Raw genomic sequence first — 22,048 nt, 5'->3', positions numbered from 1 at the left:
TGGTGCTCCAGCTCCTCTGAGTAGTTAGTTACCAAGTGGCTCCAGGTTCCAGCAGCCCAAGGTATTGGGTTGGTGCAAAAATAATTGCAGTTTTCGAATGGCCCGAAATAAAAAACAAAACACACAATTACCTTTGCACCAACCTATAGATCCCTGGCAGGGAAATGGAGAAGGTAGAGGGGCAAGGACTTTGGAGTCATGCAGACCTGAGTTCAAACTCTGGTTCTACTCCTGCTAGCTGTGTGATATGGGGCAAGTTGTTTAACCTCTCTGAGCATTTGCTTTCTCATCTGTAAATGGGGTTAATAACATATGCTGCATGGAGATCTGTAATGAGTAGAGATTATGTGCGTCATATGCCTGGCACATATTAATTGCTTATAATTATTACTGGTTATTTTTCCCCAAATAACTCTGATATCAGCTTGTCCCATTCTGCATGTCCACAAGAAAACAACTGACACTCTCCCCTAGGTCTGCCTGGTAAGGGCCAATCTAGGGTGTGAGGCTGGTTTATGTACCCATTCACTGATGTAAGGATGTCTACCAAGGATCTGCTCTGCACAGACCACTGGCTTTATCTACAAGGTATCAAAAGAATGGGGAGCCAGGAGCAGATGAGACCAGGCCTCAGAGGGCACGCCCTGCCCAGCTCCTACTGCCCAGCTCCAGCCTAGCTGCCCCCTCCGGTCAGGCACCGCGCTCAGCCATAAGCAAACAACCACACTAGAGCGCACCTTTCTGTGTTTGCATTTGTTTTGAAAATCAACATTGCCTCTGATTAAATGCCATTACAGCTCTGGGCTCACTGGATCCAAAGAGATTAATGGACTTGAGGGTGCTGCTGGAATGAAAATGCCTCCACAGCTGGTAGTAAGTAAATGCCAGGAACCTGGCAGGGGTGAGGCCTCTGGGATATTTCCTGATCAGCAGGCGACAGACCCTATTTCCCTTTAAGGCCATTCAGGAAATGCCAGAGGTGGCTTCCCATCCCATCCAATCCCTTCACCACTGGAACCAAAGACTTTGTATTCTGCTTGAACGCCTCCCACGTACCAGCCTAGAAGCCACCAGTGAAGGCAGCAGAGTCAGAAGCCCCTACTTGTGTTACTGGCCAAGTGATCTCAGGAAAGATATTTGCTCTCTCTCAGAACTTTTCACCCCATCTGTAAAATAGAAGGATGAATTATTTTTCTCATCCCTTTCCCTCCAAGCAGCAGAACTCTTCCAGAAAAGCCCAATAGGAAGCTCAGGCATTAGCAAAGCTGCCCTGGGGAAAACAGGGTGGTATCTGTTTCAGTGTAGCCTGTCTATATCCCACACACACCCCAAGGCCCTTGAATGGGTTACTGAAGCACTGTTCCCTAAGTCAGGGGACAGCAGCTTTCTAGAAGGCCTGAGCCAGCCACAGCGAACGTTTCCGCCAAGCTCCTGGCAGCAGCTCTGTGCACTTTGATGTGGCCCCTCCTTTGTGGCCTAACAGGAAGAGTGAAATCAGGGAGACCCGGGTTTCAATCCCACCTCTACTAAGCCGTGTGACCTTCTCTCTCTGAGTCTCTGATTCTTTGTCTGCAAAATAGAGACAATGAGACCACCCTCATAAGTTTATTATGGAGAAAAGGGCAGGGAGTTAGGCATGCAATAAACGCTAATGGTGAAAGGAGAAAGAAAGAACAGAGCCCAAAGATAACATAAGGAAATCAACAAGCACCACCCAGCTACTCTTCTGGAACGCTAGCCACACGCCAGGCACTGTGCTCAGCGCTGTTTGTACCCTAACTCACAGTCTTCACGACCCCTCTCGGAGGCAGGTACTGACCCCATTAACAGCAGTCACATGGTCACCAGGCGGCCTGTGCGACCACCACACTCCCCTACTATCCCCCTGGGCTCATCTGCTGAGCCAAGGTATGGCTTTCTCCCCACTGGGACCATATGCTCACACTCATCTTTGTGCACTGCCTGTGGACATGGGGAGTGGAATAGAAAAGAGCACTCACAGCCAGGCGTGGTGGCTCACACCTGTAATCCCAGCACTTTGGGAGACCAAGGCAGGCGGATCACCTGAGGTCAGGAATTCGAGACCAGCCTGACCAATATAGAGAAACCCTGTCTCTACTAAAAATACAAAATTAGCCAGGCATGGTAGCGCATGCCTGTAATCCCAGCTACTTGGGAGGCTGAGGCAGGAGAATCACTTGAACCCAGGAGGCAGAGGCTGCGGTGAGCTGAGATTGTGCCATTGCACTCCAGCCCGGGCAACAAAAGCAAAACTCTGTCTCAGAGAAAAAAAAAAAGCAAAAAAGCATTCACCTCCACCGAGTGTGGGCCCTTTCCTTCCTTCCTTCCTTCCTTCCTTCCACCCCAGAGCGCAGTTCTGCACTCCTCAAAACCCTGAAGTAACTCCACAGTGCCTCGAGGTCACACCCCAGACCATTACCTTACCTCCCCACACACCCCAAGGAACCCTGCCCCAGCCCTGCCAAACTTTACCCATTCCCTTCCCCTTCTTGCAAAGCCACTACCTGGAAAATTCCTACTCATCCTGCTGGGGACGCCAACCTGTGGCAGGCCTCAGTGCCTCTTCCTCACTCTCCCTGGGAGAGTGCTCACACCCTCTCGCTGGCTGAGATACAGCAGGAAGGATTCAGATGTGTGTCTGACTCTAATGCTAAGCTCTGGGGACTAGGTCTGGTCCTCCTGTGAGCCCCTATACCTAGCATACAGCAGACACTATTAAAACGGTCAATGTCAAGCCTGGCCACATGGCTCACACTTGTAATGCCAGCACTTTGTGAGGCCAAAGTGGGAGGACTGCTTGAGCCCAGGAGCTCCAGATTACAGTGAGCTATGATTGTGCCACTGCATGCCAGTCTGGGCAACAGAGCAAGACCCCGTTTCCAAAAACATAAAAATGAAATTATGAATGTTATTGAAAAAGTACAACTCCACCCATTCCTGTGGGAGCCTGTGGCAACCAAGAAGCAGAAACTGGGGGACAGGTCCTACCCACTGGCCAGTATTCCCTGGGACAAGGGGGATGGAAAGGGGAGACACACAAAGCCCACCTCTTTTTTCCTGCTCTAGGAGGCTGATGCAGTTGGCTGCTGCTGTTCCCTTTTTGCCTGATCCCTTGAGATCTGGGAAGTGGGAAGGAGAGGGGAGGGCAGGAAGAGGGAAGAGACAACGGACAGGCCCCACAGAGCCAGAAGGATTAAGTCCCACTGATTTTGCATCATTGTTCTCTGTGGCCGCTTAGCTTTGTGGGCCTCAGATGGTGCAAACAAAAAGCAGGTAATGGCAGAAGGGGCTCAGCATGCCCCTGCAGGCTGCCATGTGCACAGGGTTGGCCTAAATCACCTGAAAGAATCTTTCTTGCTCAAAGTTTATAATTCTCCAGACAATGGGCCCCATTAAAGACAGGGAGGGCAGACTCTGAGGCCTCACCTGGACACACAGGCACTTCCTGGGCAGCCTCGACCAAGCCCACGTTCCCTGGCACAGCAGCCCTGAGCTCTTGACCTCACCTCATTGACGTCGATCTTGTTTCTCTCCATGTAGTCTCTGTCATTGACCTGCCCGCCGTCCACAAACTCCATCAGGAGGACCCGCTCTGTGGACAGGTCCCAGTGGATTCGGGGGACCTGGGATAGGAAGGGACAGGTCAGATGGTCTGGGGAGGCTGGGAATCGGGCAAGAACGACAATGTGGCACAGTGAGCCAGACAACAACAGAGGCTCCTCCCAGAGCAAGGGAGAAGAGGCCCAGGAGGGACCTCAGTGTTGACAGTGGGGATGGGACAGCCAAGCCAAGAGGGAGGCCAGCTACTCCACCTCTGCTCAGCAGGCCTCCACCCACTCCTTTAGAGACCGGCTTTGCCGACTCTCCTCAGTGCCTTCTAACACCGTTAAGAGCCAAAACTAAAATTGGGACTTGGGAGGAAGATGTTGGAACATGGAACGCCTCATACCTGGGCATTGCTATTAAGGATATTTCCTCTCCCCATCCCACCACCAGGCCCACTTCGGGCTCCTCCCTCTGCCTCCAGTATTTCACCTGGGTAATGGGTGCATTGTGTGTATTAAGCAAATGACTTAATTTTGACCAGATGATAAATTTTGTTTCCCATGCCTGTTTCCTGTAGGAAAACATGTTTCCTGGGGCAGACAACATTGGATATTAACCCAACACCTATTCCCAACCCTACTCTTCCCTAGAGATGAAAAAAACAAAATACTGGGGCTAGGTGGGGTGGCTCACACCTATAATTTCAGCACTTTGGGAGGCCGGGGCAGGTGGATTGCTCGAGCTCAGAAGTTCAAGGCCAGCCTGGGCAACATGGTGAAACCCTGTCTCTACAATAAATACAAAAATTAGCCAGGCATAGTGGTGCATGTCTGTGATCCCAGCTTGGGAGGCTGAGGTGGGAGGATCACTGTCAAAGTCACAGTGAGCTGTGACCTTATACATCACACCACTGCACTCCAGCCTGGGCAACACAGCAAGATCCTGCTGAAAACAAACAAACAAACAAATAAAAAAACCTACTTTCCTTGCCTGCTTTATAGTAGGTATGGCCATGTGATACAGTTCTGACTTATGAACATAAACGGAAACCTGCTAGGGGATTCTGGGAAGGTTTTTATTTCCTTGATAAAAAAAAATGGGGTATTTGCATAGTGCTACTCTTCTTCCATTTCTCGTCCTGCCTTGAAAGTGAACGTGAATGTGATTGTTGGTGCTGCAATCTTGCAGTTGCAAGATGGCACTTGTACCAGCCATCTTGCAACAACGAGGAAAAATAAAAAAAATTATAAAGAAACTGAGATGCCAGCTCTGATACTGTCAAACCACCAAAACCATATATCAGTAGGCAACCACTGCAAACCTTCTTGCTATGTGAAGACAACGAATTCTTTTGTTTAAGGCATTCTAAATGAGGCTTTCAGTTGCCTATAGACAAATGCATTACTAACATGCATTCTCCAACCCTCTCTGACTCTCACAACACTCAAAAGCCAAAAAGAGAACAGATTTCTCCAGGAGTGGGCAAAAGATTGGAATGCAACCAGACTGCCATGTGAGCAAGGGACAGCTACCAGTACCCCCACAGCCAGGAGGGAGGAGTTACTGGGCTTCCAGCATGCCAAGTTCCCCCCAGATTGTGAGGAGTTTATTTCCTCTTACAAATAAAGAAACATGGGCAGCTTTTTCAAACATTTTGGAGAGTAAGATTTTCCTTTACTTTGACCACCCAAATTCATCTAGCAATAACATAGTGGCCCTCAAGTCACCAGTCCTTAATTCTTAATTAATCCTTAATTCCTGTTCTTAATTCTGCTAATAGTGTTGTGTCTTAGACTAGCCACTTAACTCCTTTACATCCCAGTCTTCCTCACTGGAAAGCAGAATTGTTTCTGCCCTATCCCAGTAAGGAGCTCTGAGGATAAATGGAGGCTGTACATACAAGTGAAATGCTCTAGTTGGAACAAAGTTTCCAAAAGAAAGCAAGGTGTTATTTTGGTTTGCTGCCTGCCTGCGGTTTCTGCCATTTGAAAATCTGGGCCAATAGAGAAATCTGTAAAACTGATACATTGAACTTAAAATTTAGACTTGCTTGGCATTTTTCAAAAAGTTTCTTTTTAAAAAAGTGAGTGCATGTTTGTTATTGTTGCTTTGTTGGCTTTTTTTAGAGACAGGGTCTCATTCTGTCACCCAGGCTGGAATGCTGTGGCATCATCATAGCTCACTGCAGCCTCGAACTCCTGGACTCAAGAGATCCTCCTGCCTCAGCCTCCCAAAGTACTGGGATTACAGGCATGAGCCACCATGTCCTGCCTGTTGTTTTTGTTCATGGCTTCCAAATGAATGGTACATAGTTTCGGGCTAAATTCTTCCCTTGGGTTTGTTTGGAAACCTATGTTTGACAGTGGGCCCCTAAGGCTCTGGAGACAAGAGGTCAAATCTCTAGCCAGGCCCATCAGAGGCAGCTTAAAAAATAGCGAGGGGCTGGACGCAGTGGCTCACGCCTGTAATCCCAGCACTTTGGGAGGCCAAGGAGGGCAGATCGCTGAGGCTGAGGAAGGAGAATCGCTTGAACCTGGGAGACGGAGGTTGCAGTGGGTGAAGAGTACGCCACTGTACTCTGGCCACGGTGACAAAGGGAGTGAGACTCCATCTTTTTTAAAAAAAAAAAAAAAAAAAAGCTAGGAAAGAGTCACAGGTGGAAACAGAAAATCCCAGGCTGGAGCTTCTCTGTGCTTGTGCATCAGGGTCCTGGGTATACTGGGGTTTCCCCTCTGGTCTCCCTGCAGACGTCACCAATCCAGTCTAACCACAGAATGTGCCCCTTGCTTCTGCTGCTTAAATCTGAAATGACTAAAATATCAAACCTGGGAAACAGCAGAATTTGTCATGGGAGCTTCAGAACCCCAGGTGCCCCTGGACAGACATAACATGGAAATGACTGCAAAATGCCAAACTGCTCCTGCTTAGTTAAAAAAGTGAGCTGCCCCTAAATCACCAGATGGGCAGGAGGACCTGAGGGTGTGGGGTGAAGTGAGCGCCCACATTTCCTGTCCTATGCTTCTTCTGTCAAGGAAGGAAAAAACGAAAAAGAGAAATTTGAAAGAGTCAATAAGCACCCCGCACTCCCCACCCCACCCCCAAACAAAGCAAAATGAAACTCTGAGAAGCTCATGGCCAGGGTGCTCAGTGGCCCCACCAGCAGGGTCACACCCTGACCCTTAGGACCCCTGGGTCCAGGGTCTACCTCTTTGTCACAGAGCAGAGGCCTCCCTCCTGTGGGTTCCTCCTGCCTCCCACACTGATGCCAATCTGGACCCCAAGAAGGAGGGTGACGATTAGGGAAGTTCCAGCCCAAGACCCTGGGCCTCAGCCTCACAGTCTGGCCCTGACCTCACATTTCTGCTTTGTTGCTATGCTTTGGTCAATGTGCCCACGAAGCAGGCTATGCCTGGCTTGTCTGAGACAGCGCCCATCATCCTGGGCCCACAGTCCTCCTGGAGCCTGAGTCCAGCACAGCAGAAGGCCTGGAGACCTGGAGTCAGACTGGCATATTTGGAGTGAGGCTGCTGGCTGGAGCCCCAGCTCTGCCATCTAAAAGTTGTGTGACTGTGGGTAAGCTATACAACCTCTCTGAACACCAGTTTCCCCACCAAAAATATGGTGATAATGGTTACAGTGGAAGCACGACCCCACCCCCGCCCCCATTTTCTACTACTATGAGCAGAGTACTGGCACTCAACATGGAACTAGACACTAGCAGCTGCTGGAAAAAACATTGATTGCTCTTATGACGGCCACATGGAGTTTCACAGGAGGGCTCTGATACACACCAGGGCTGAGAGTTATGCTCTAGACAGTTCACTGGAATTCACATCTTCCCCACAAAGCAGAACCACATGGAGGGGGAACGTGCAGGCTCTGGAGCAGGCTACCTCTATTCCCTGCCCCTTAGTGGTGAGCCCTGTGACCCTGTACAAAGGGTCGATCGCTCTGGGCCTCAGTCTCCCAGCTGATGATATGGAGCTGGTTATGGCACCTCCCTTGTGAGGCTGTTGTAAGGATTAAAGAGTAAATACATACAAAGCACGCTGCAAAAAAAAAAAAAAAAAAAAAAAAAAAGTTATATATTAATTACTATACATCAGTGGTTCCTAATCTTTGAGATTCATGGGAAGCTATGACACTTCCCAAAAAGCAAGCACATCTCCTCAGGATTTGTCCATAATTTCTAGAGTCCTGGGCTCCTTACCACACACGAAGGGACCCTGGCATGGCCCTGCACACCTATCCCCACCTCCACACACACAGAAATGCTCTCATCACTTCCAGTCCCAAACCCTGTGGTTATAAAGCTTCTCCCCTGCCACCTTGTCCCCAGTTGTCCCCCAGGTGAGTCAGAAACCCTACCACTTGTCCTGTCTCCTTCCCCTAGCACATACGCTCTACTGCCAGATCCACTAAGCCTGGCTTTAACCATTCAGCCTAGCTGTCCCCTCACCCTCTCCCAGTCCCCCTGACACCATATTTGCATTCAGTGCTTGTCTGAGGCTGGCAGATTTATAGCACAGGACTGAGGTTCTTAAACCCCACATAAGCACCGGAAGATGCCTCACACACTGAGAGGTAAACTCTTTGCGGAGGCTTAATTATGCACAGATGTTGTGATAGGGAGCCAGTGTGCAAAAGCAATCTATCTCCAGTTTTAAGAGCTGAACTGGGTTCACAGTGCAAAATTCACTTCCCCCTTGTTATGTGTTTAGGGAAAATTAATTACTCAAGAGCCTTAATTCCACCACTGTCTTAGGAAGGGTGTGCAAGTTTTGGAAACAGCAGGTCAAATTGGTATATTCATTATTTACCCATTTGGCATCCTCATCTGAAAACTGTGTGTGTTATTGTTATTATTGCATGTCTTGGTCTGGCACTTGCCAGTTGGCCCCAGCCAGGGGACAATTTTGCTGTTTCCATGGGAACAGTGGAGGAGATGGTTCTGTCTGGCTCACATAGTTCTGGCTCTGAGGGGCACCCCTGCCGGTAAAAGGCAGCAGAGTATCCTGAGAGGAGCACCACATTTGAAGTCAGAAAATCTGGGATGTTGCCCTAGCTCCTCTACTTAAACTGTCCTCTGCAATATGGGCTGACGCCTGCTGGAGGGACTCAACACCACAGTACCTGCAGAGTGTTCAATGCAGCAGCTCCTGATGAAGAAGAGATATTCAATATATATCGCCTATAGTCAATACTTTTTAGAAGCACTCACCGGAGCCCTTTATCCTGAGTAGAATTATGTACTTCCTGTTGGGAATCCACAGAAACACAGACGAATGCCTGTCACGGTGCTAACAAAAGTGCACTACAACAACACACTGCTGTGTCTGTCCCTCCACTAGATGAGAAGTTTTCCAGAGCAGGGACAAACCCCAGCTCCCAGTACAGCAACAAGCTCGGGAATAAAAGAAATGGGATAGGCAAGTAGAAGCATGTCTTAGACTCTATAGCATTATATTAATTAGTTAACATTATCACTTGTCTAAAAGAGCCAAGTTTTCACTGAACTGGTGGTGTGAGCTCCAAGGTCAGGGCAGTGACACCAGACCTAGGCTGCACTCCTGGATTTCCGCACACAAGAGGGTCTGTACATCCACACGTACAATGGCAGCCAACAAAATGCCAGTCAAGCATATTGGGAGAATGGAGACAGACCCGACCCTCACCACACCCAGCTAAACTTCTTCTTGGGCTCTATCTTCCTCCACAATCAGTGTGTCAAGACACTGCACTGATCACCACAGCTGTGGTTCTTCCTCCTGTAGATTCTCAAGTGGTTAGAATAGACACATCTTCAATTGCTCCATCCCTGTTAGTCAATCGGGAGAGCAAAAGTATAAACACTTCCTCCATTTCTCATAACGTCTTCAAAAGCCACAAGGACACCTTAGTCAAGAACAATAGTGTCCCCTCTCCCTGATCCAATGTTCTGAGCCATCCTCCCCAAGAATAGCACGGCTTGACTGTTGGCTCTGGAACCTGCACATGGAGCTGCTGAGGGCTTGGTGACCCCTCTCCTGCATTCCCCAGGCCTGCTGAAGAAGAGAGAAGGGTGATCTCTCCTAGAGTTGGAGGCCAAGCTCAGTGCAGACAACCAGAAGAGCCCTGCAAGCCCTGCACTGCCGGGAAAAAGGGGGTAACCCTGTGTAAACAGGCATACACCTCAGGAAGGACAAATGTGTTGGAAGAACATGGTGTGACATACATCTCTCTCCCTAGTTCCTGTGTGCCCTGAGAGAACATCAGGACGGTCCTTAAAGACCAGCTCCGGCTGGGCGCAGTGGCTCATGCCTGTAATCCCAGCACTTTGGGAGGCCGAGGCAGGCGGATCATTTGAGGTCAGGAGTTTGAGACCAGCCTGGCCAAAATGGCAAAACCCCGCCTCTACTAAAAATACAAAAATTAGTCAGGTGTGGTGGCACACACCTGTAGTCCTAGCTACTCGGTAGGCTGAGATAGGGGAATCGCTTGAACCTGGGAGGTGGAGGTTGCAGTGAGCAGAGATTGCGCCACTGCACTCCAGCCTGGGTGACAGAGTGAGACTTTGTCTCAAAATAATAATAATAATAAAATTAATTTAAAAAAAAAAGGACCAGCTCCAGGACCAGGCACAGTGGTTCATACCTGTAATCTCAGCACTTGGGAGGCCAAGGCGGGCAAATCACTTGAGGTCGGGAGTTCAAGACTAGCCTGACAACATGGGGAAACCCCATCTCTACTAAAAAAAAAAAAAATACAAATATTAGTCAGGCATGGTGGCACATGCCTATAATCCCAGCTACTTGGGAGGCTGAGACAGGAGAATCACTTGAACCCAGGAGGTGGAGACTGCACTGAGCTGAGATCATGCCACTGCACTCCAGCCTGGGCAACAAAGCAAGACTCTGTCTCAAAAAAAAAAAAAAAAAAAAACACCAACTCCAGTGCCAACTTCTCCACAGAGCCTGCCCTGACCCAGTAGGCCATGGGAGTCCCTGCTTCTGAATCCTCAGAACACATAGAAGCCGTACTTCTCATGGGGCACTGACAGCTGCGACTTCATATTATCTGATACTGTTTCCCACATTAAGTGTCTCTTATTACATAGAACAGTTCTGCTATAATACTTGTTTTGAAAACACAAATTTATTCCAATGCAATTGATATGTTAGGGAAGAGTTTGATCATAATGCAGATTTTGGATGTGCTTATGTTGTACTATCATCTGCGAGAAACACTGGAATGCAGAAAGCTGCATCCAGCAGAGCCATGCCACACTGGAATACACAAAACAAACACACCTCGACATCGCTGCGAGTCGGTGAGTCACCCACATCTGGCCTTACAACTTTCTGTCCCATTTCTTTTCTTTTCTTTTCTTTTTCTTTCTTTTTTTTTTTTTTTGGTGGTTGTTGTTGTTCCTTGATACGGAGTTTCACTCTGTTGCCCAGGCTGGAGTGCAATGGCACGATCTTGGCTCACTACAACCTTTGCCTCCTGGGTCCAAGCGATTCTCCTGTCTCAGCCTCCCGAGTAGCCGAGATTACAGGAGTGCACCACCATGCCCGGCTACTTTTTGTATTTTTAGAGACAGGGTTTCACCATGTTGGCCAGGTTGGTCTCGATTTCCTCACCTCAGGTGATCCGCCCACCTCCGCCTCCCATAGTACTGGGATTACTGTCATCAGCCACCATGCCTGGCCTCTGTCCCACTTCAAAGGACTCCTCCCACCATCTCACAAAACTAACAAGCAGCAACCCTTCTGATGCCCACTTCCACAGCAGGCTCAAGGTAAAGTGCCATGTGTATTGTGGTATTATGTATTTCTTAGCCATTTAACATGTGTAAAACTATGTTACTGGTTTTTATTCATTCTTATCTTCTTTTCTTTTCTATATTACTGTATTACTGATGAATTTTTTTTTCTTTTTTTCTGAGACGGAGTTTCACTCCTGTTGCCCAGATCTGAATGCAGTGGCGTGATCTCAGCTCACTGCAACCTCCACCTCCCAGGATCAAGCGATTCTCTTGCTTCAGCCTCCCGAGCAGCTGGGATTATAGACACATGCCACCACGCCAGCCGAATTTTTATATTTTTAGTAGAGACGGGGTTTCACCATGTTGGCCAGGCTGGTCTCGATTTCCTCACCTCAGGTGATCCACCTGCCTCTGCCTCGCAAAGTGCTGGGATTACAGGCATGAGCCACTGTGCCCGGCCACTGATGAATTTTTTTGAGTGTTGTGCCCCTAACTCTATTTTCCCCATAAGCTCTGTGGTTTCTGTTGTGTGATTTTGCATAACTGAAGTACTTCTAGAAACACATACGTTTCGTTACAGCAGAACCAACTGTAAAAGCCGAGGTAAAACACGTGTTTAAAACAGTCCCAGCATACAGCAGTGTTAGCTATCAGCGTCGCCAATATCATCATCATCCCACGCCTCACAGAGGCCGAGACCACAGCATATAGGTTCTTGGCTAGGGCTCAGTGTCTTGCAGTTGTCGTTTATTCAATAAACATCTGTTTAATTGACTAATGGGTCAACAATCACACTTGATATTTCTTTGCAAATTGCCTTCAAGGGATTTAATGCACATCACCAGTGACAAATCATTCATCCTCAGTAAGAGGACTCAGGAAGAAGATGTCCCAATTATGTCCTGAAAGAGATACTCCAGGCAGGGACCCACGTACCACCACACTCTTCCACCAGACCGCCATGGCCCCCATTGCCTTGTCCCGCCTACCTTCAAGAAGTCAAAATGCTTGAGCATCTGGGACACCTTCTCAGCATTCCTCCCTTCATTGAGGAAATCCAGCTCCAAAGGCAGGTTCTTCTTGGCTTCATCCACAAGCCACATAAACTCAAACTCTGGGAATAGCTGCTTCACAGCCAGAATGAGCACCTGAAATCCAACAAGCACCCTAGTCACGGGGTGGGCCCACAGCACACACCAAGCGACATTCCCTACCTTCCTGCCTGGTTCTCCTCTGGAGTAAGGGAAACTGCTCCCCTGAGGCCCATCCCTCCTCTGAATTCCAGGAGGGAAACATAGTAGGACCCTGCTCTCCCATAAGCTCGATACTCTGCACCAAGTCCAAGATGATGATAGCTCAACAGCCAGCATCGGTAACCATGACTACCATTTGCTGAGGGTTCCCCTCATGTCCAGCACTAACTAAGCACTTATTTTTTATTTTATTTTTTAAGTTCTGGGATATGTGTGCAGGATGTGCAGGCTTGTTTCATAGGTAAAAGTGTGCCACGGTGGTTTGCTGCACCTATCAACCCATCACCTAGGTATTAAGCCTGGCGTGTATTAGCTCTTTTTCCTAATGCTCTCCCCCACACCCCAACCCTTGCTCAACAGGCCCCAGGTGTGTTGTTGCCCTCCCTATGTCCATGTGTTCTCATTGTTCAGCTCCCACTTGTAAGTTGGAACAAGCGGTGTTTGGGTTTTTTTGTTCCTGCATTAGTTTGCTGAGGATAATGGCTTCCAGCTTCATCCATGTCCCTGCAAAGGACATGATCTCATTCCTTTTTATGGCTGCACAGTACTCCATGGTGTATATCTACCACATTTTCTTTATCCAGTCTCTCATTGATGGGCATTTGGGTTGATCCCACATCTTTGCTATTATGAATAGTGAACTAAGCACTTTACTTACTACTAAACTTAATTCTTGCAACAACTCTGGGAGGCACACAGATACACATCTTATCATCCATTTTCTATTGTTGTTTAGACAAGCTGTCACACTGTAGCCAAGACTGGAGTGCAGTGGCGTGATCACAGTTCACCACAACCTTGACTTCCAAGGCTCAAGTGATCCTCCCACCTCAGCCTCCTGAGTGGCTGGGATTACAGGTGTGCATCACCACGCCCAGCAAATTTTTAAAGTTTTTTTTTGTAGAGACAGGGTCTCACTATGTTGCCCAGGTTGGTCTCAAGCTCCTATCTTCAAGCAGCCTTCCTGCCTCAGCCTACCAAAGTGCTATCCCATTTTATAGATGAGGAATCTGAGGTTCTGAGGGGTTATACGATTTTCCCAAAATTTTCCCAGCAAGGAATCACCTAGCTAAAATTCCTCTTGGGAATTCCACAGCCAACTCCACAGCCCTTGCTCTGAAGCACTTAGCTCAACTGCTCCTGTGGCTGCTCCCTGATCTGTTCCTCATGGTCTGTTCACAAAGCACTGTAAGGGTGCTGCAAATGTAACTGTCACTACTTTATTTCTTAAGTTGAATGTTTGGTGCTTGAACATTTATAATACTATTTTCTATACTTTCTGTACATCTAAAATATTTCATAATAAAAAACTAAATTGGAATAAGAAAACACGGCTAGATCAGACAAGAGGAGAAAGAGAGAAGAAATTTGACCACCTGGATGAAAAGCTTAGATTTTTGGCAATTTGGCTCCACTGTGGATTCTTGAGTGATGACATGATAAGAGGGGGTTTTAGAAGATTTATCTGGCATTCGGGGTCAGTTTAATGACGTGAAATTAAAGAAGGACCCAGTGATCTGTGCATAGCATACCACAGCCCCCTCCATGGGCAGGGACTCAATCCTAAGGCTGCCCCACCACCAGGGCTCTGGATTTGAGATGGGTGTCCAAGTTCCTGGATGATGGCTCTGTAGTGGGTGAGCAAGGGTGATACCAGGGACATAGGAGGTGTTCCAGTATTCTGGGAGGGAAACAGAAGGGCCCTGATCTCCCATAAGCTCTCCTGCTGGCATTCAAAGCCAGGCCTGGGGAGAAGACTGACTGATTGACCCAGTAATTCTTAGTATAAATGACAGTCCGAGTTATCTGAGAACAACCATCTCTAACCCTGGCTACAGCAGATGGCAATAAGAACTAACAAGCTGTGGGCCTGTTGGTACCAAAAGACCTTCCCCTTCCCATCTTTCCATGAAGACTTACTGAGCCCTAGATAAAAGCCTTGTCTCATGCTTCTTTTTGCCCTGTTCTATGATATTTTGCTCAATGCTGTTGGCAAAAGAAATCAATCTAAAGCCAGACTATTAACTACAAGGCATTTACAGCTTTGTTTTCAAGCCCTACGTCCTGGGTGATGTACCAGATGCCATTCCAAAAAGAATCATCACACAGTGTCATCATGCTCAATTTCTACCAAAACTTCTTTTAATTACATTTGGCTGTAGTTTAATTTCTTTTGAGTTTTGTCTGGTCTTTCATGGGCTAGACCTATGACCTTATGATAATTGATTTAGTTTATGTTTTGTTTGTATCACGCAAGACTAGAAGGGAGAGGGGGCAACAGAGAGGCAACAGAGAGGCCCAGACTGTATGCCTCAAGCCCTGGCACCTGGGCACCGCAGCCTCCAGACATCACATCCCATCACAGTGCCCTCAGATGGCCCTTGGCAGTGACCAAAGCAGAGGCAGAGCAAGTGAACAGGAAAAAGAAGAGATTCCCCCAGGCCCACGCAGAGGCCAGTCATGCCATCTAAGTCACCTGAATTCTACCTTTCTGGGCTCGGAATTCAGGCAAGAAAAGCTCTCCAGCATTTTGCTCCAATCTAAACTCCAAAGGGTCTCACCCGAGAGGGGCAAGGAAAGGGGCCACAATGAGGCTTTCTCATTTCTTCAATCAATATTTACTGATTACCCTCTAGGCAATTACCACGGACCAGACGTGGATACGCACAGAGAGCCACCTGTAGCCCAGTGAGGTCTCTACTTGAGGGTGAAGCTTCTGGCCAAACAATAATTCCTCATCATTTATTGTATGGTCACTGTTTTTTTGTGAAATTTTTAATTATCATTGATATCCAAGCAGCACTGAAAGGCACATTAAAGATTTTCCAGTTACTAATCAGTTACATAATTAGTCATTATTAATACTATTCATTATTATTAACACTTGATAATACCTGACATCATTAATCATAAGCAGCCAATTTTATTAACTAATATTAATTGCTAGTAACTAATTAGTAAGCTAACTCGTAACACAGAAAACTTTACATTGCTCATCGAACTGGTTTCTAAGGCATCCTGTGGGTTGTGGGTCACTTCCTTGGTTACTTTAAAATGAAGGGGGTTCTTTGAATAGAAGTCAGTGGTTCTCAGATTTATGCAATGTCACCATCCCCTTTATAGGAGCTCACCAATTTTAAAAATTGATAACAGCTCCAAAGCCCAGAAAATGAACATACATAATTTTGCACATAATTCAGGGGGTTCACCAACCCCTTGAAATTCAGTGGGTGGAGAGGGGGTCAGGTTAAGAGTCGTCGGGTTCAAGTAGTTTGGGCTGCTGCCATTTTAGACTTTTCTTGGCTGAAGAAAGTAACATAAAACTCAGTTTCACCGTCTGGTTTCATTCAACTGTGTTCTTAAATGAATCTACTTAGCCTACCTTAAGCAGATTCATTTCAATTTTTCTTTTTGACAACACATGCAATCAACTAAAATAAAACAGATGTTGTTATCAATTTGACTTTCTGATTTTTCTCCCAAAATGCATCTTCTCCATAAAATTCTTCTAACAACCAATGTTTCCACCAGTGCCTACCAGCTACTCAACACTCTGCAGATGTTTATTGAATACTCACATGAATGAATGAATGAGTAAATGAATGAACAAATGAATATTTCAAAGATTTTGTCCGCTTCTCTGAGATAATTATATGTTCACATGTGTTATCCAAAGAAAATGAGTTTTTCTGTTTCTGAGGCTTTAGTGGAAAGCGCCATAACTTCTGAATTTGGGGGAATCATAATTTCAGAAAGCCTGAGAGTTCTCTACTTGATCTGGAACCTTATGAATCAATCAAGGTATATTCAAAAATTAATACTTCCTTCAAGGTAAAATAATGAAACTATCTTCCTATAGGGTCATTGGCTTGCAGGAGGAAAAATCAATCATGGCCCACACAGAAATATAATGGAAAAAATGAAGAGTCACACATAAGTTTGAAAACTAGTGAATAGGCCAGGCGTGGTGGCTCACACCTGTAGTCCCACCACTTTGGGAGGCCAAGACGGGCAGATCACTTGAAGTCAGGAGTTCAAGACCAGCCTGGCGAACACAGGGAAACCCCATCTCTACTAAAAATATAAAAATTAGCCAGGTGTAGTGGCATGTGCCTGTAATCTGAGCTACTCAGGAGGCTGAAGCAGGAGAATCGCTTGAACCCAGGAGGCAGAGTTTGCAGTGAGCCTAGGTCATGCCACTGCACTCCAGCCTGGGCAATAAATAGAGAGAGACTCCATCTCAAAAAATAAAAAATAAAATAAAATAAAACCAAGAAAAGAAAAGAAAAAACAACTGACTGTTATTTAAAATAGCAAAAGAGAAGGGCAATTATCATTATTTAGTTCCTACTACACACCAGGCACTGTGCTACGAACACTTTACACACACACTTTCATTTAATCCTTTTCTTGCCAATTTTACATAGTAGAAAACAGGAATTGTCAAAACAAAATCTGACCTGGGCTTTTCTTGTTCATTCTTTATGCAGCCCTGCCTCATGCAACACAACACAACGACATAGGACAATACAATAGGAAGCTCAAGATAAGGCAGAGAAGGAGCTTTGTAAACTGTAAAATGCAACTGGAAATGCAAGTTACTGTTATCGAGTTATTGTACATTATAAAAGAAATAATGTTCTATGGGAAAACAGCACACTAAATAGAATGCCTGTACCGATCCAAACTGGTAAAAATGAATGTTCAACAAGAGTCGAAAATCAATTCAGAGTGATGTAAATAGCTTGCCATTCACAGGGTTTATCTTTGTTCTGATAAGTTATTAAAGTACACACTTTTTAGAAAACAGATTTATAGGGTGAAGTTTCCTTGGGTGGCCCACATCTCTGGATACTTTTAAATATATATTTTAAAAAATAAAGGCCGGGCGCGGTGGCTCAAGCCTGTAATCCCAGCACTTTGGGAGGCCGAGACGGGTGGATCACGAGGTCAGGAGATCGAGACCATCCTGGCTAACACGGTGAAACCCCGTCTCTACTAAAAATACAAAAAAAACTAGCCGGGCGAGGTGGCGGGTGCCTGTAGTCCCAGCTACTTGGGAGGCTGAGGCAGGAGAATGGCGTAAACCTGGGAGGCGGAGCTTGCAGTGAGCTGAGATCCGGCCACTGCACTCCAGTCCGGGCGACAGAGCAAGACTCCGCCTCAAAATATAAATAAATAAATAAATAAATAAATAAATAAATAAATAAATAAAATCGCTGCTGGATTCTGTGCCGACGCAAACATTGCCTAGCCACCCACTGCTCAACCAACACATTTAGTAAGGAAACAAGATGAGGCTGGGTGCCGTGGCTCACGCCTGTAATCCCAGCACTTTGGGAGGCCAAGGCAGATGGATCACCTGAGGTCAGGGGTTTAAGACCAGCCTGGCCAACATGGCAAAACCCCGTCTCTACTAAAAATACAAAAATTAGCCAGCTGTGCTGGCAGGCACCTGTAATCCCAGCTACTTGGGAGGCTAAGGTAGGAGAATCACCTGAACCCAGGCAGTGGAGATTGCAGTGAGCTGAGATCGTACCACTGCACTCCATCTTGGGTGACAGAGTGAGACTCTGTCAAAAAAAAAAAAAAAGAAACAAACAAACAAACAAGATGGTAGACAAAATGCACTGAAAATGCTGCTCAGAAAAAGTCAAAAACATGACTGCCATGGGTTTTTACTTTTTGAGACCCTTGACCCTTGGGATGGGCCAGATGACATCAAGCAATAGATGAGATTTATTGCTCAGGCCAAAGAGTCCCACCCCAACATAGCCGAGTGCCTTGGGGCCCAGTGGTGCATGAAGGGCATAGTACTTGGCAATATGTTAGATTCCTTATGGGTGAGAGGGTAAGGGAGTGTTCCTCATCAATTCAGAAGCTGGAGAAATAACGGAGAGTGATATAGAGTGATTAGGACCTGGGGATTATGGTAGTCCCGCAGCTCAGGGATCATCTGAGTCTTACCCTGCCCTCAAGCAGTGAGAATGGCAGTGAGATATGGCCCGCTAAGCTCCCCAGTGTTGTGGGTAGAAAAGAACTGCTGCAAAGGCAGCCCGCCAGCAGACGGATGGCCTATGCTTCATCAGTTCACCCCCTCCTGCTGAATCATTGTTCCAATCTCTGGGCCCAATTAGTCTGGCTCTGGACAGCCACTCAAATCAATAAGAGTCACTGGCCGTGCATCTAGAAGTAGAGTTGCCCCAACTATTAAAGGGACACTATCAGGTGATAATGACAAAGCTAAAAAAACATCCTTGGCTCTGCCTTTTTCTTTTGTGCAAAGTCATCGACACCATCTGATTCACTGAACACCATTTACTGAGAATCAGCCTCCCTCCCCTGCCATCCTTCAACAGTCTATCCTAGAGGCTCTCTCCCCTCTCCAAGGGAGAAGGTTCATAGGAGACACAAAACTGCCAGGTTCACAGGAGACACAAAACTCTAGGGTGGTACATGCTACTGGAGGCCAAACCAACAGCCATCTCCCCCATCATCCTGGCTAACACAACCCCAAGTTTGTACATCCTTCACGTCCTTCAAGGAAAACAGGTCTGAGGTGAGTCATGATTGGTTTAAGCCAATCAAGGTGGTCCCAGTTTTCTTGCCAAGACTGATTTGGGAGTGGGCATTACTTCTTGACAATAAGAAATGAAGGGAACTCTGCTAGGGAACTCCTTTTTTTTTTTTTTTTTCTTTTTTTCTGATAAGTAATATGAGGATGTCACCTACTTGTAACACCAGGAACTGTTGCAGCTGTGTTGGGACTATGCTCGGTGCTGGCTCAGGAGGGCAAGCCAGGAAGCTGAGACAGCAGAGTGAAACACGGAAAGTCTGAGTTGTTACAAACCACAATGAGGTGCTGGGCTGTCAGCCTTGGAACAGCTGACCCAAGTTCCAGACATCTTCACATGTGAGATAATAGGGGTTAGCATTAGCTATACCACTTTCAGTTGGATTTTCTGGTTCTTAGAGCCAACTGAAAGCATCCCAACTGATTCAACCAGTAGTCACCACCCCCTTGTTCTCAAAAGTCTCACCCCTATAGACCTCTATCACCCTGTAAATGCACAGTAGTTATGAGTTTGGATGTAGAAGGTCACCTCTTAAAATGCAAATATAAAGAGGTTAAGCCTATCAGTCACTCTCTCTTTACTGTGAATTGCTTTCATCAGATTGCTTTCCTCTTAAGACCAGGCTGTGATCAATTACAGGGCAGAGGAGAGTGCACAAGAGTGGGAGAGAAGCATATGGGCATACCACACCTGGAGTTGGCATGAAAGGAGACATAGAGGGTATGCAGAAAAGTAGCTTTGCCTCCTCTCTGTCCCTCAGTTTCTGGTAGCCCTAAATGTCCCCTAGAAATCATTCTTCAGGCCAAGAATGCTTAATACCTTTCTGGGATTGTCATTCCTAAATATAAGACACCATTTAGGTCACAACACAGAAAAACAAAATATTCACTTCAAGTACAAGCTTCTTGGTTTTCCATCAGAGAAGGACCCAGGCAGGACTTTTCCCACCAGAGATGAAGCCCAGTGAGATGGCAGTGTTACCCAGTGCTGCTGCTCATCCTGACAGTCCATGGGGTGGTGGCCTCAGGCCTCCGTTCCAGCTGTCCTCCTGAAGGGTATGAGTGTGGGTCTCCGGTTTGCCTTTGGTCCCAGCCCCAGAACTGCCCTCAAGCCACTACTAAGGAGCCACTCCGTACTCTGCACACAGCCTGCCAGGCTGTGCTTCCCAAGAAAAGCATGTGATCCTTACCTCAGGGAGGAAGATGCCAAATCTTTATTACTGCTATTATTGCTCTGACCTTCCAGCAACCATAACTTAGGGAGGCAGCAAGAAAACGCAGAGAAAAAGCGACAGCTGTCCTCCCTGTCCAAGTGGGCCCTGATGGCTTTACTATGCAGAGGCAGCTTTCTGCTTGACTCAGGAGTGGCTTCTGGGATTCAGGAAACCCTGAGATCCTCCAAATCTCCCAGTTCTCTCCCAGCTATGGCTGCTCCACAGCTGCTGACAGGTATGCTAGAAAAATCAGGTTTATAGGTAGATGCTCAGGGCCACCCGGCAACCCTGCTCTCCTGCCCTGGTCAGCCCCGTTTCCACTGCACACAGTAGCTATTCCAAACCTTCACCCACCTCGAGTCTCCAATGCTACCTTCTACCCCCTCATTCTCAGCAGATGGTCTTGCCTCCCACTTCAGAGAAAAAATAGAGGCTATCAGGCTGCTACACACTCTGCTGCCCACTTTCCCTCCCCCTCTCCTCTGCCCCACACACTCATCTGTACCCAGCCTTCCCACCTTCCACTGGGCTCGAAACAAAGGCTAAGGTTTCCACCTGTGTTCTTCACTCCCAGTCACTTGAATCTCCCTCAGGACTTGATCTAGCAATTACTTCTCTCTGCCGAATCCCCTAATTTGCCCCCTTCCCAATCAGCTACAATTCCACTCAAGTCTCCCCAGTATTTAATCCTATGCTCTGCTCTGACCACTACCCTAACTCTCCCGAACCTTCCACAACTAAATATCTGAAAAGAGTACATTCTCTGTGAAAAGTCTCCACTTCCTTGAGTCTCAATTCTCTTTCACCCTGATCACGCCATTGTAGCTGCTCTTCCTAACCACCCTGAATCACCAAATCCAAAATACCCTTTGCAGTGCTTTACTGATTTGATCTCCCATTTGACAACGTTGAGGAATTCTGGCAGACTATGTTTTCCAAAATGGCTGCCACAGTACCTCCCACTCTAATTCACTTCTAGAACCCTGCCACTCTCCCATTAAGAGGTAGAGTCTATTTCCCCAACCCTGAACTTAACTAAGGGGGCCTTTGTGACTGCTTCATCCAAAAGAGTAGGAAAGAAGTAATCCTATGTGGCTTCCAAGGTTGAGTCATAAAACTGTGATGTACTTTCAGCCTTATTCTCTTGGGTCACTTGCTCTTAGAACTCAGCCGCCATGCTGTGAGGAAGACCAAGCAGCCATGTAGAGGCTGATGTGGAGAGGAACTAAGGCCCTGGCCCACAGCCCCAGTTAAGCTCCCAGACAACAGCTAGCACCAACTTGCCAGCCAGGGAATGAGCCACTCCAGCCCCCAGTCAAGTTACTCCAGCTAGTGCTGCATAAAACAGATGAGTTTCTCTACCCAGCCCTGGCCAAACTGCAAATTCATGAGCAAAACACACGACTGTTGTTTTAAGCCACTGTGTTTTGAGGTGACTCATTATGCAGCATCAGATAACTAATATAGTGCTTTCATCTTTAACTTTTCTCCACTGAATATAGCAGCATTGCACAATCTGGTTCTCCTCCAGTCTCTCTGATCATGCTTTCTTAGTCCCATTCATGAACTTATCCTCTTGGGCTCACCCCCCAAACAATGTTTTGCACAGTTTTTTCCCTTGCCTTCTTTCTTCTTGTTGCTGTCTTTTAAACTCTATATACATTCTCTGAGTGATCTCAACTATTCCCCCAGA

The 22,048-nt window shown here is 46.9% G+C and overlaps 1 protein-coding gene across 3 annotated transcripts in view; it reads right to left on the bottom strand.

The window, feature by feature from the left end:
• The window catches only part of ADCK1 (aarF domain containing kinase 1), a 130,300-nt gene that overhangs the window by 21,927 nt on the left and 86,325 nt on the right, over positions 1-22,048 (bottom strand). For 2 of the 3 annotated variants that reach the window (XM_010382730.2, XM_030931535.1), the window contains exons 6-7: positions 12,304-12,462; positions 3,528-3,644 (exon numbers count right to left, since the gene is read on the bottom strand). In XM_010382730.2, the coding sequence (XP_010381032.1) occupies positions 3,528-3,644; positions 12,304-12,462 (276 nt within the window). The remainder of the gene's footprint in view (positions 1-3,527; positions 3,645-12,303; positions 12,463-22,048) is intronic. The other variant, XM_030931536.1, reaches the window with a different exon arrangement.

The sequence above is a fragment of the Rhinopithecus roxellana genome, chromosome 5 (assembly GCF_007565055.1).
Source record: "Rhinopithecus roxellana isolate Shanxi Qingling chromosome 5, ASM756505v1, whole genome shotgun sequence".
In the NCBI taxonomy this organism is placed as follows: domain Eukaryota; kingdom Metazoa; phylum Chordata; class Mammalia; order Primates; family Cercopithecidae; genus Rhinopithecus; species Rhinopithecus roxellana.
The sequence above is the reverse complement of the archived record's forward strand: the minus strand, read 5'-3'. Positions and strand labels throughout refer to the sequence as shown.